Here is a 14,679-nt window from a genome sequence, read left to right on the forward strand (position 1 = left end):
TATAGAAGATTAGAACAAAGTTGATGGCAAAATTGTAGAAGACATTTGTTTGATATAACTTGTTCAACTTGTCTATGGCCTGCTTTAGACATCTTTAGTTTATACTAAAAAAGGATTGCAGGTGGAACATCCCATTGGTAGGAGGCTGTTTACAGAGACGCCCTCAGTACAATGGCTCAGCAGTCACTGACAGCATTCTCAAACTGCCAATTGGGAGCCAGTAGTACAGGCTCCTGACCATGTGACCATGGAGCCAGGAGAGGCTACTGCTGTGAACAAAAAAACCACAGCAGTCACAGGCTACAGAAGTCATGAAAAGGTTAAAGATCCCACCATCTGCTGTGTAAAGGAGAGGTAAATTTCTGTCCATGTCTAAACTTCTTGTATGTGGTAGTATAGCCCTGCTGAATTTTACATATCCCCAGTGAATAAAGAAGTAATCATACCCACGATCCCCACCACTCTAATAAAAAGACAGCAGAGATTGTCCACCTGCTGTCCCTGTAAGTGTGGGGAAATGCAATACTTATCAGGAGTTAATTCATGTTGAACAGGAGGACTTAATTAGCATTTCATCTGACAAACAAGAGTTTTATTTACTTCTTTATTAAAAACAATTTACAAAGAAAGGTTACAAAACATTTAACTAAAACAGTCCCATGAGGGGTGAACAAGTGATGATCGCCAGATGTACAAGATAAGTCTACGGCAGCTCAGATCATGGCCTGGTTGGCCTCATGCCTGGTGGTGGAGGACCTGTAAAATAGAATGAGCAAAATTGTTTAGAGCAACATTTAGGACAATTTCCCTCCCCCCCCCCCTCTCTCTTCCATTCAAAAAAAAAAAAAAAAAAAGGAACCTGTGAGCTCACATTCTTTGTAATTAGCCCTATACCCCTGATTTTTCAAGCCCCCTGTTATCCCCAAAACCATGAAACTCCATTATGCGGTTATTAACTACAACAGTACATAACTGATACAGCTGTAGCCACATGAGCCTACTACATATAATCACCCATCCCAATTTACACCCAAGAGGATGGCCGACTTGAATCTTTGGGTATCCTTAAAACCCTGGGTACTTGAACAGACCATCACCCAGAGGTGGGGGCACAGATTTAACCATCCTGTCAAAATCTTAAAAAAAAAAAAAACAAAAATGACAGAAGTTGCAATGCTTTTCTACTCTAGTTAAAGAGATTTCCATGGCTTACTGTCACAATGGTTTCATCAGACAGGAAGTCATTAAACATCTTATAAAAAACAAAAACTAGACAAGCTACAATTTCTGGGGAAATTGTGTGAAGTGTTCTTGCCTCCACCAGTAGTCTACAACTCACACTCTAGCTTTTGTCACTCTGCTGCCTGCTCACACACCTGGGTTCCTATGGCAAGTCACCTCTACAGCACAGAGAAGAGCAGTTAAAAACAAACTGCTCCAACTTGCTCACTTGACTGGCGGTTGCCATCTTCAAACTGTTGTAGTTTAAAAACTATAAATCCTACACTGAGCTTTATGTTGTGAGAACCACAAGACCCAGACCTACATTTTGATGCATAGTATGTCTCTGAAATATTAAAAATGAAGGCAGTGTTGCAGTTTAGAAATTGCCCTTCAAATTTGAGGTGGCTAGAGTGGAATTTCAATGAATGTCAATGGGCGGCGCGAGTTGCAAACAAATGGTCATATTGTGAAAAAACTATCAGGACTATGGCTTAGCCGTGGACATTTTAGTGGCAGCAGGGATAACTTTTTTTATAGAAGATTTGTGTAGGTGGGCTTGAAAATGAGGGAGTGATGGCAGTTTACATATCATGTCCGCTTTGGTCCGCTCCCACTCTAGCTTTGAACATTCCTCCATTCATTTCTATGGGACCAATTTCACCACAAAAACTCCAATATTTCGTGAACCATTTGGCGAAATGTTCCACAAAGTAATAGCACACCAATCGGGAACAATCCGCACGTGTCGGTATATTACTGTCTATGTAGTGTAAAAACTGTGGGAGGAGTTAGGGTGGTAAATTTGGCTATAATATATGTGAGATAACAGCAAGTGGCCTTGCCATGCAAGAACACTTAAAAAAACCACCCCAAAAGGTTTTCGCTGTCCACTACCCAAACCTAGGTACTGCTGTATCACATGTCATGGTCTGGTTACAACTGTCACTGTAACAAGGGGATCTCTAAAGCCAACAAGCCTTACAATCTGATGCTACAGTCACATTTGGATCTACTAACAACTATGTAGTGGCCAATTGGCTACAAATTGATTAGTTTTAAAAAGGTTGGCGCTCACTTTACACAATATACATACAAGCTTGTTGTATTTGTGTATATATATATATATATATATAAATATATATATATAAATAAAGAGCCAGGCTTCTTCCTAGATGCCCATTATAGAAGCCATCCTTCAAACCTAATCAGTTAGCCCTGCTGCATGCCAGTGCAACATGTGATTTACAAATCGCTCCTGAGGTTGTATCCAATGTCTATGGCAGTGTCTTAATCAGTGCAATTTAAAGCAGCACGATTTCAAAAATAGTCCATGCACTACTTTTCCAATTTCATTGGTCTTTTGTCAATTTAAGTCACAAGCCGCAGTGAAATTGGGGAGGTACATATTGTACCGATCTGCAGCTTTGAAATTGCGCAACTGAGTGAAGTAGTAAGATTTCAAAGCTGCATTCAGTACGAACCAGAACTTAGGTGGGTCATTTATAGCAGCTAATCCTTACAGGATCAAAACTAAAAATTTGTATTCCCAGGCAATGTTTTTGCCTTTAAGGATGGCAAAAAAATAAATAAACCCTCAACTAGACAGTGTCCTTCATAAGTATTAAGTATAAGGATGAAGCAACTACATCCATTATTTTATAGTTTGTGTTTCAAAGTTTGCTTTTTTACCCTACATAAAATGCCATGTTTTTAGAGACATTGGAAAGAACCTAAACTTCTTACCTCTCATTCCAGGTGGTGGCGGTCTCATATTTGGTGGTGGCATTCCCATTGGTCCTCCTCTCCCTGGGGGCATGCCCATTGGTGGACCCATGGGTGGCCTCATGCCTGGAGGTGGGCCCATCATGCCTACATAAACACAAGACACAATCAGTAATAGGCAGATCAGACATCACCGAGTACACAAGTCCAGACTAGATCTCAGGGTAATCCTGCTAAGGTTTCATCAACAGATTCAGAACCAGGCTTCTCATCATAGATCCAGTCTAGCACAGCAAGAGCTCAGATTACTCATACCTGGTGGGGGTGCTCCTCGACCCATTGGTGGTGGGGGACCTCCACGTCCTCCAGCAGCATACGGTGTTGGGGCCCCAGCAATACTAGCTGTGGCTGCTGCTGCAGCAGCTGCAACGTTGCCTCGGCTCTGAGGTGTCATCACCTGTGAGCACATAAGCCATCAAATTTACTTTCAATAAATTGGAGGTTTTTACAAAATGCAAAAACATAACCTGTACAGGTTCGTCAATTATAAGAAAATTCCAGGATGATATCCAGCAAACATTAAGGGAGAGAAAACTAAAGCAGAGTGTAATAGGTTTTCCAAACTGCATATAAATCACAAACAGTTAAGTCAACGTTATGACCGGAGCATCAAAGTTAAAAAGTGGCTTGTAAATGTAATGCAGTAGTCAGGTCCGCCTTACAAAAAGGAGAAAAAAAAAAAAAAAAGTGTAAGAAACATGAACAGAGGCCTCTGTAGTGAGGGGGTCCAGGAAGGGTACCTAGCTTAGAGCCTTAGGGCTTCAGGGTCTACATAAATCAATTCAAGATGTACCCACTTTATATTGCTACTGCAGTACGGTTACATTATATTAGTATTAATTATTGGTAAAGGACTATAAAGCATAACACAAGTGCTCTTAAGATTCCGAATGGTGCTAGTTGCATGTAATAGTTACCTGCTGGGATGGTCCTCCAACACCTCTGACGGGCCCTGCCAAGCCAGCAGGGGCTTGTGGCATTGGAGCACCAGCTGGCACTCCTCTACCAGCTGCTCTCCCAACTCCTGGTCCTCCAGCTGCTCCTGCCAATGGTACTCTAGCAATACCAGTCTGCAAGAGAAAGTCAAATGTTAACTTCAGTCCTAAATTCAGCTCTGTCAGCAAGTTGAAGATCAAATATTCCGTTCACATAGCTTGGGTTTCGAAAATAAGCTTTGATTTTTTTAATCCTTTCAAAAAGGAGAACATACAGGAGACTGCTGGTGTGTAGGCCCCAATCATAAGAGCAGTGTATTTAAGAACTGACAAATCTCACCACAAAGACCCACCCTCATACTGGCTATGCAATACTGTTCAGATGCGGTTTAGCAGTGAAAATGAACATGCGAAGGACAGTTTACACCCATCAAAATATTTCACTCCCAACAGCACAGGAGATGTACTAAATCCAGACCATTTACATGCCATAACTTGAGCCCTTCTTTAAACAAGGTTCTCTGGATATGTATGCCAATTACTGCCTTTTTCAAAGATTTGAGTTGCGTTCAGGCACCAGTTATGAGGAATAGTCTGCTGTAGGACTCACTCCAGCCTATGACTTTTTTTTTTTTTTTTTTTTTTTTTTTTTTAAGTACTAATATGTTGAATGTCAACTAGTCTGTACTAAATTGGGAGTGCTGTCCATTTTAGACGCAGCCTCCTGATTGGTTAATATTGTGTTTACTCCCTCAGCATCTGCTGCTTCTTCAGTAAACTAATGCAAAGAATTTTTAGATACTTGCCAGCTGATTATAAAAACACTTTTTCCCCTCTCTAGAGTCCAGTTTTGTAAAAAGGCAGAATTACACTAAACAGTTGAAAAAGCAGATTTGGCCTTACATCTTTTGGAGGTGGGCCTTCTACTGTCATGGATACCAAGTTCTCCCCACGTAGTAAAACCAAGCCTAGTACCCTCTTCTCCTCCCGTTCTGGCTGTTTGGAGTTCTTGGGCCTAGGGAAAGAAGTTATTAGTAAGTGCAAAAGGTACAATAAAGTGTTTAGTTTGATGACCACAGCAAACACTTACTTAATCTTCCTAAACTCATCACAATCACACAGTATAAGATTCATATGCTTGTCAAATGCTTTGAAGGTTCCAATGAAGATGCGACCATCTTGCAGAATGCAACGCATTCTGTAGTCAATGTGCTGCAGCATCTTGCTGCTTTTCCCCACCGTCTGAAAGAAAAATACAGAAAGCCTTATTCGCACATTTGGTGCATTCAGTCTTTGCTTAGCACATAGATGCTCATTTTTCTACATTGTTTACTTAACAATCCAGTAAGTCAGGATCCATATGATAGGACCTGCCAAGACTACACATCAAAAGCAAGTGACCCCTAGCAAAACCCATGTTAATTCTATAAAGGATAGTCTTCAAGAAAACCTCTTTCCCCATGCAGTGTAAAAACAGGTCAGCTTTATTAGCCTCCTCCCCATGAACATATACTCCTTCCTATGTACTCCTACTGCTGTTTAGCAACAAGAAAATATCCGATACCTCTAGGTATGGAGGAGCATGTGACCCACCTCCCAAAGTCATGTGAAAGCAGACTGTGGGGGTAGTCCTTGAGAGAACTGCAGGCTGTCATTCACCCTGAATGGCACCTCCACATATCTCCCGATCACAGGTGCAGCAAGCACAGGGAAAATTCATGGTCAAAAAGAGCAAGTAGTTTCCCTACAGCCGCATTTTTAAAAGTGCATGCATTTTTTGAGGTTCACAGAGCAAAACAGTCCATTCGTGTCCGTTCTCCCTCTATAAATTGCATTCTGACATACCGCCGAGCGCCCACTGAACCAGCACCAGGCCCGCAGATGGGCAAGTGGAGCCTGGGCTATATAGCAGACGAGGGGGGGGGGGGGGCGGCTGGCACTGTGTGGAAGCAATTGGGTGGCAGTGTTGCCACCTGTCAAGTGGGACCTGCAGCAGGGCTAAAGGGAGAGAAAAAAAAAAACCCCTAACAAAACTACCTGCCGAGAACTACATGTCCCAGGCGATATGAATTGCACATCCCTTTGAACAGAAACATGCAGAACAATCCTATGCATCTCTCTTCAGTAAATGCTACACTTCTGCCTGGTTCCTAAAATGCATAGCCTGCATGTCTCTTCTGCAATAAGGATCCTGCTTGTTCACAATTTGTGTCCTATACCTCGTGTCTCGCTTTAAACCCACGAATAAGCTTGCCAGAGCGTTCCCTTGACCTATGCCAACATGAGCTCTGCAGAACACCTATTCTTGTGTACAAATTTCAGCATGGGTACAAATAGATTGAGATGGAGCACTGTATTGTGCATCGTAACTTAATCTAAAATTTGCCTGCCTCTTTCCCTCTCAACCTAAATGAGGGCATTAAATATACAGACACTGATCAGGAGTGCTCTAAGCATCACCTGCATGGTCCTGCCCCCAGCTTGGTGAAACATGCTCCATAAATATAGCACCACAGAGGAGTTTTGTATGGCACACAATTTACATAGAGAAATGGGGGGGGGGGGGGAGTTACTTAAACTGGAGTGTGCAAAGTCTGGTGCAGCTGTGGATGGTAGCCATTCACCTTCCTTCCAGGTTTTATTGTCAAAGCTTAATTGAACAAGCTGAAGTTAACCGATTGGCTACCATACACAGCTGCACCAGATTGAGTGCTCAGGTTTTAGTAAATATCCCCTAGTGTCTAATTTTGTCAGGTTATGTGCCTAATCTCCAATTACCCAGGGGTGTGGAAATTTTTGAAAATATCTTGTCCAGAGACAAATGCAGGCCATAGACAGGTAGAAAAACGGCCGGAAATTAGTCCAAAAAAATTATATATATATATATATATGCCAATTTTTGGATTGTTAGTGGCTGAATTGGTCGCCCGGTTTTCTTGATTTTGACACTTTTTTGAATCGTTCATGTTGGGAAAAAATGGCCGAATTTCACGGCAATGATGGGCAAATCAGACGATCTTGTTCCCAATTAAAAAAATTGCGCATGAGCCGTGACCAAAGAAAAACAAAGAACATCTGTATCTATTTGTATCCATACAAATAGATACAATGTTTGCCACCACAATACTTAGAAATGTCAAATCTATTAGCAGTGTCCCTGCAGAGCTCCGCTATGATATTTGACATTTAAAAGTATAAGGGTTGCAACATTGTATCCATTTGTAACCAAATAGAAACATCTGAATCCGAAATGGATACAAAGTTGCAACTTTCTTATTATTCATATTCTATTTCTTTTAAATGTCAAATATAGCGGAGTTCTCTGCAGAGACACCACTATATTAATTACCGGCCGTAGACGGGACAAAAATCAGCCCACTTTTTTTTACCAACGGTGGTAATGTCGGCTAACTGAACGACCGATTTTTCCTTTTAAAAAAAAAAAAAAAAGCGGCCAGTTTCCTCCCCATCTATGGCCTGCATAAATCTGTGTCCCAATCTACTTGTCCATCATGACAATCTATTCAGATAATTTTTAAACCGTATTTAAAAAACGGAGGTGATATTAGGAATGTTTTAAAAAACAAAGGGGTTTTATGACAAATTAAACGTGTAATATTTTTAACATTGCACCGTTTATCTCCTCTTCCCCGCCTCCAGCACTGCACCCAGGAACTAGCAGGGAAGAGACCTTGCAGTGTAATGAGCACCGATTGGGGGTGCTTGTCAGGCTAATCCTTTATCCCTTTTGTTGCCAGAGCTTTTTTTGTACAAGAGTAAAAAGTTTGTTTTTTTTAGGCCTGAAGATTACACAAAACCCCCAAATTTAAGTTTAGGGCACAAAACACCCCCCCCCCCCCAATAAATTACCCTATTTTTTGTAAAACATAAAAGATGAGGTTGCACCGAGTAAATAGATATCCAACATGTCAACCTTAAATTTGTGTGCACTTGTGAAATGGTGACAAACTTCAGTACCCTATATTTTCTATAGGTGACACTTCTAAAGCCCCCTACAGGTCAGCAGTTCAGTGTTACAGGGGAGGTCTGGTGCTAGAAGCATTGCTCTCATTCTGGCGTATGCGGCTACATGTAACGTGTATCGCAATTGTCGTTTTCATGCGTAGGTGCCCCAGCGTGTGCATTTACATTTGTATGTGCGCGTATGTGGGGAGGCAAAATTTTTGTTTGGGGGGGGGTTGTGCTTCATTTTTTACAATTCGTTTTTTTTACCTTAATTTTTTTTTCATCGCACAGAGAATAAAGTCCCCCATGTGATGATTTTTTGACAGGTTCTCTGAGACATCCAAGGTCTAAAAGACTCCGCATGTCTCCCCTCTACTCCACTGAATGTCGCACTGCATTCTTTCTAGGCCTCAATTGCTGGGAATCTCAACTGGGACCCAGACGTGAAATCATAACGTCACTTCTGGATCAGGACAAGGGGAAGGGAGAGCGGACGTCTCCCCTCTCCTCCCTCCCCTCTAGTCATTGGTGGTGAGCAGGTCCTGGGCCCGCAGATGGGCAAGCTGAACCCGGGAGACAGTGGGCGGGGGGCAGAAAGGCTGGCACTCGAAGCAATGGGCAGCAGCGCTGCTGCCCGAATGCTTCCACCTGACAGGTGAGCTCTGCTGCTTGCCCGCAACAGGGTTGAAGGTAAATAGAAACTACCTGCCCAGCGCTACATGTCCCGGGCAATAGGAATTCAACATCCATGAAATTACTACAGGTATTTATGTAGCAGAAAATAAATTTGTGCAGTACTTTAGATATCATACATTCACATCAGTCCCTGCCCCCAAGGAGTTTACAATCTATAGTTCTCGCACATAATACAACCCTGAACGCCACACACACGTGAGAACATGCAAACTCCACACAACCAGGGCGATATAAAACAGCTGTAATACTGGGCACACATGGTTAGAAAAAGCATTAGAGAACTAAAATGTAACCCCGGAAGTACAAGCAACAAAAAGGTTTTTTTTTTTGTTTTTTTAATACAGCTGGTGAGAGGGAGCGTTCACGAAGGTAAAAAAGAAATAAAAAAATTTCACTTTGTTTCCACAAATCATAGAAAAATTTAAAAATGTTTTATTGTTAACGATTATATATCAACAATTGGGGAAAAATTTTTTAAACAATAATGGTGTTACCACATACACGGTAGACAGATTGCAAACAAACGATTCCCCAGCTCACTTACCAGCCAGGCTGCAAAACAACCAAATTGTCTGAACAGTCTGTTAAACAACAGAGGGTTTTGTTTGCATTATCTGCAAAAGGTGATTGTACCCGTATTAGTGCATTTGCGACAGAAACAATTGAGTACTGTCCGTGATACTTTTTTTATTTGCACTAACATACAATTTTGAGGACAAGCTTTCGGGGTATGTCCCCTTCATGATCTGCAAAGAAATTTGGTTGCTCTTACAGGCTGGAAAATTTGTGATGTGCGTTGTCCTTACATGTGCACCTTGCTGTAAAGGCTAGTTGGGTGGTTGCCTTGTTTTGTACAGCTGAATTGGGTGCAGGGACCCACTGGATATCATCACTTCCATTGTGCTCTTGCTGGGAGTCACATGCATCCTGTACCTCCAGGGAGAGTCGAGCTCCTTCCAGGCAAACCTGCCCTCAACCTACCTCCAACAAAGCTTTATATATTCAACTTTTTTCCCCCCAAACTTTTTCTAACCATGTATGGCCAGGATAAGAGACTTTCTGCTTCTAATGTCCTTCTATATTAGACTATGGATCCTTATACACCACATAGAGGCGGGGGGCCTAAAAAATAAAAAAAAAAAACCACACACACCACACAACACCCCCCCCCCCCCCAAAGAAAAAAAAGAAACCCAAACACGTTTGGAGCTTGAGCATCCATTCCAATGGCTGGAACCCATGGAAAGAACACGTGCCCAAACAACAGCTTTAAGTACATTTATCATCACTTTCTCCATGCCTAGAGCAAAGGTGGGGGGGGGGGGGGGGGGGAGAAGATACACCCCCCCCCCCAAAAAAAAAAAAAAAAATGCGGCCTAGTAGTGTCCTGGTTGGGAATGGAGGTGAAGCCAAGGCAGAAGAGCCAACAACCAGGACGTCCCTGACTGTGCCGACACACTTGTCCTGGACTTCCTACATAGGAGCCAACAGAGCCGCCATGACTAGAAATTAATGGCCTACAGTCACTGGACAGAATGAGGAGGGAGCAGGGGCGGACTGACAACTCATGGGGCCCCCGGGTAATAGGGGATCATGGGGCCCCTGTGTCCTTGCCCAAACTCAAAAAAGCCTATGAAAAAGGTACCAGGGGCATCTCATGGGGCCCCCTACTGACAGCGGGCCCTCGGGCAGTGCCTGAGTTTCCAAATGGTCAGTCCGCCCCTGGGAGGGAGTGGAGAGCTCTACAGCACACAGCCAGATAGGGCCCCTCATCCACACACGCGCAATACCGAGGGGGGGAGCTCATTCCCTCACACACATACAGAAGCACGCCCCCGACAATAGAAGCCCACCAATATCGGCCTCAGCCGGCTCCCCTTATCCCACCAGGCCCCCCTCTCCCGCACTCACCATGGCTGCAGGTCGGATGCCGCGGATTCGCGGCCGATTCGGGGAATACAAAAAATTGCACCAGGAGCGTCCCTCTCCTTAGGCGCTCTTTATACCGGAAGCGCTGTGTAAAACCGGAAGCGACGCGTACAATGTGCGTTCCACAACGGAACAATAGATAGTTTCGTAATGCCCTGCCTACTGCTGTCTGATGTGTAGCGGAAGAGCGACCCCTGCTGCACGGACTGCATTTGTACAAGGAGGGAAGACTTGCAGGAACATGTAACATGCTTTGGGTTGGCTCACACTGTGCTGGGGGCTCCTCCAATGTGTTGTCAGCAGGAACGGACTGACCATTTGGAAACTAGGGCACTGCCCGAGGGCCCGGGGGCCGTAGGGGGCCCCATAAGATGCCCCGCTACCTTTTTCATAGGCTTTTTTGAGTTTGGGCAAGGACACGGGCCCCATGATCCCCTATTGCCCGGGGGCCCCCATGAGTTATCAGTCCGCCCCTGGTTGTCAGCATTCTGCCCAAGTCTTGCAATGTGGTTGGCTCTTATTGTAATATGTAAGGAAGCATATATACTTTATACATGGCCTCATTATCCTCTGGCGTGCCCTTCTCCAGTGATGGGGCGCCCTCTCTGATCGCTCTGTCAACGATCAATGACACCTACTGCCAGTCTTTGGGTCCATTATTGGGCTCCCACTGATGATCATATCTAGGAACATATCGAACTGTGCGAAGGGGTGTCTAGGCACATCCTAATAACTCTGTGCGCTGAGGTTGCCACGTCATGCATTTAAAGCTGAACACATTCATTACACAGGTTCTGAGGCTAATTAATTGCAGATAAAGCACTAAGTGAGTTTAATTACCATCTTAATCAGAATTCTGAACCTGTGTAATCAATATGTGTTCAGTTATAAAGGGATGAGGTGGCAATCCTACCATGCGCAGTAGCGTGTGCGCATTCGCTCTGTGGGCCGGCAGGGAGATGGGAAAGATCGCCCTCTGACCACCTCTACTCTAAGAATGTGTGTTTGTACAGGCGTACCTCAGTTTACAAATTTAATTCATTCTGCAGAACTTTTTGTATTGAGAAAAATTCGTAAACCAAAACACAGTTTCCCATAGGAATGCATTGAAAACCAATTAAAAAAAAAAGTATTTCATCTATTCAAAACTCTTTATAAAGTGCACTTTAATGGCGTAAATACTGTACAGGGACATAATTAAAAATTTCCATAATGGCTCCAAAACTTGCCAAAACCACTCCAACACCTCCCCACTCGACGCCACGTGCTGCCCACAGACTCCAGCATGCAAAAGGGCCGGCGCTATAAACCTCCCAGGAGCAATTCATCCTGGAGAAACTTGCTTCATATTGCGAAAAAATTTTTTGTAAATGCATTGAAAACCGATTAATTCGTTCCTGAGGTCAGAAAAAATGTTTTTAAAAGTCTTATCTGTTCAAAACTTTATAAAGTGTACTTTAAAGACATAAATACTGTACAGGGACATGATGAAAAATTTCCAGAATGGCTCCAAAACTCGATGCAAAAACCGCTCCAACACCACCACACTCGACGCCACGTGCTAACCACAGACTCCAGCATGCACAAGGGCCAGCGCTATAAACCTCCCAGGCACAATTCATCCTGGGGAAACTTGCTTCGTATTGCGAAAAAATTTGCAAATGCATTAAAAACCAATTAATCCGTTGCGGAGGGCAGAACAAAGTAAAAAAAAAGTCTTTTATCTGTTCAAAACTCTTTATAAAGTGCATTTTAAAGGCATAAATGCTGTACAGGGACATGATTAAAAATTTCCAGAATGTCACCAAAACTCGATGCAAAAACTTCTCCAACACCACCACACTCGACGCTACGTGCTACCCACAGACTTCAGCATGCACAAGGGTCGGCGCTATAAACCTGCCAGGCGCAATTCATCCTGGGGAATCTTACTTCACATTGCAAAAAAAAATTGTAAATGCATTGAAAACCAATTAATCCGTTCCGGAGGTCAGAAAAAAGTAAAACAAAGTCTTATCTGTTCAAAACTCTTTATAAAGTGCACTTTAAAGGCACGGAGCCGGAGCTATAAACCTCCCAGGTGCAATGCATCCTGGGGAAACTTGCTTCGTATTACGAAAGAAATTCGTAAACCAAGGCATTATTTTCAATGGGTTTTCATTCGTAAACTGAAAATTATGTTAACCGAGGTATGCCTGTATAAATAAAGTCATGGCCAAAAATCTTGTCCCCCCTGTGTCTCTGTCAGATAATAAACCACTTCACCCAGAAAATTGTTGCAATTGCAAATGTTTCGGCATTCTCCTGTTTATTTCTTTTGTTTGTATTGATATGACACAGAAAAGTAGAGAAACAGAAAGCCAAGTCTGATACATTCCACACAACACCCCAGAATTGAACTGGACAAAATTATTGGCACCTTCTCAAAATTGTAAGCAATAATTGCATTCCAAGTTTGTGATGCTCCTGTAATTTGTAATTATACTCACCTGTACAAATTAAAAGGTGCTGACAATATAGAAATCACAGCGGCAAATAGGTAAAATGGTGAAAAATCGACTCAACCTTTCTGTTGTGTGTCTCTGTGTGTCACATGGAGCATGGAGAAAAGAAAGAGCAGAAAAGAATTGTCTGAGGATTCGAGAACAAAAATTGTGCAAAAGCATGGACAATCGCAAGCTTACAAGTCCATCTCCAGAGATCTTAATGTTCCTGTGTCCACTGTGCGCAACATTGTCAAGAAGTTTACAGCCTATGGCACTGTAGCTAATCTCCCTGAACATGAATGAAAGAAAAAAGTTAATCAAAGATTGCAACTAAGGATTTTTTTAATGGTGGTTAAAGAACCTCGATCAACTTCCGGACAACCTCAAAATGACCTTCAGGCACAGGGTACAACTGTGGCAGCTCACACTATACGTCGCCATCTGAATCAAAAGCGATGCTATGGTAGGAGACCCAGGAGGACCCCACTGCTGACACAGAACTATAAAAAAGCCAGACTGGAGTTTGCCATTTACCCAAGGAAGCCAAAATCCTTTTGGGAGAATTTGCTGTGGACAGACAAAACAAAATTACAGCTGTTTGGTAAAGTCTATCATTCTACTGTTTAAAACAAAAAAAATGAGGCCTTTAAAGAAAAAAATCCAGTCCCTACAGTTACACATGGTGGAGGTTCACTGATGTTTTGGAGTTGCTTTGAAGCTTCAGGCCCTGGATGTGTTGACCGTGTGCATGGCATTATGAAGTCTGAAGACTACCAAAGAATTCTGGGGTGCGGTGTAGGGCCCAGTGTCAGAAAGTTGGGTGTCTGTCAGAGGTCATGGGTCTAACAGCAGGACAATGTCCCAAAGCACAGATCAGAAAGCACCCAGAAATGGTTTCAGGCAAAGCTTTGGAGAGTACTAAACTGCCCAGCAATGGGTCCAGATCTCAATCCCATAGAGCCCTGTGGAGAGATCTCAAAACAGCAGCTGGGGAGAGGAACCTTCCAATCTAAGAGACCTGGAGCAGTTGGTGAAAGAAAAGTGCTCCAAAATTCCAGTAGAGAGGTGAAAGAAACTCATTGATGGTGACAGCTAGCTATTGATTTCAGTTATTTTCACCAAGGGGTGTGCTACCAAATATTAAATTGAGGGTGCAATAATTTTGTCCAGTCCATTTTTGGGGTTTTGCGTGGAATGTGTCAGATTTGGCTTTTTGTTTCTCTACTTTTTTTTGTCATACCAGTACAAAAAAAATAAATAAACATGAGAATACCGAAACATTTGTAATTGCAACAAGTTTCTGGACTAAGTGGCGCATTATCTGACAGAAATGCAGGGGGGACAATATTTTTGGCCAGGACTGTATATACTGTATATATAAATACACACACGCATGTGTGTTTAAGCTTTGGGGTGCACACCCTAATGAAACAGGCTGTGCACACCTATGTGTAGGGATTTTTGAAAATTCTATTTTCTGAGAATGGGGGCAGAGTGGTGGGCAGGGGTTAATAATGAATTGTAAGTGTGACTGAATTGTGCTTAAAAGTGGGAGGGGCTTAAAGGATAGATCCAAAAACAATAGTGAGAATACGCAAGCAACACATGGGGAGTCGTAGCAATGTGAGAGTAACAAATGGGCAATCATGAAAATATGCAGC

The 14,679-nt window shown here is 42.9% G+C and overlaps 1 protein-coding gene across 1 annotated transcript; it reads right to left on the reverse strand.

Annotated features, from left to right (window-relative positions):
* Positions 1 to 590: 590 nt before the first annotated feature.
* On the reverse strand, positions 591 to 10,670 carry SNRPB (small nuclear ribonucleoprotein polypeptides B and B1). The gene is made up of 7 exons (XM_089673405.1): positions 10,515 to 10,670; positions 5,032 to 5,183; positions 4,845 to 4,956; positions 3,924 to 4,076; positions 3,262 to 3,403; positions 2,968 to 3,093; positions 591 to 756 (listed from the first exon to the last, which is right to left on the reverse strand). The coding sequence occupies exons 1-7, from the start codon at positions 10,515 to 10,517 to the stop codon at positions 719 to 721; spliced, it is 726 nt and encodes a 241-aa protein (XP_089529531.1). The 5' UTR covers positions 10,518 to 10,670; the 3' UTR covers positions 591 to 718.
* Between the last annotated feature and the right edge of the window lie 4,009 nt (positions 10,671 to 14,679).

Source organism: Staurois parvus, unplaced genomic scaffold (assembly GCF_062004578.1).
Source record: "Staurois parvus isolate SC_StPar_1 unplaced genomic scaffold, SC_StPar_1.0 ptg000137l, whole genome shotgun sequence".
NCBI lineage: Eukaryota > Metazoa > Chordata > Amphibia > Anura > Ranidae > Staurois > Staurois parvus.

What these genes read in the sequence shown, in the direction of transcription:
- SNRPB (XM_089673405.1), bottom strand. An exon ending in GATGAGTTTAGGAAGATTAA is followed by an intron (nt 4,957 to 5,031) that starts GTAAGTGTTTGC and finishes TTCTTTCCCTAG; the next exon opens with GCCCAAGAACTCCAAACAGC. An exon ending in TCGAGGAGCACCCCCACCAG is followed by an intron (nt 3,094 to 3,261) that starts GTATGAGTAATC and finishes GTGTTTATGTAG; the next exon opens with GCATGATGGGCCCACCTCCA.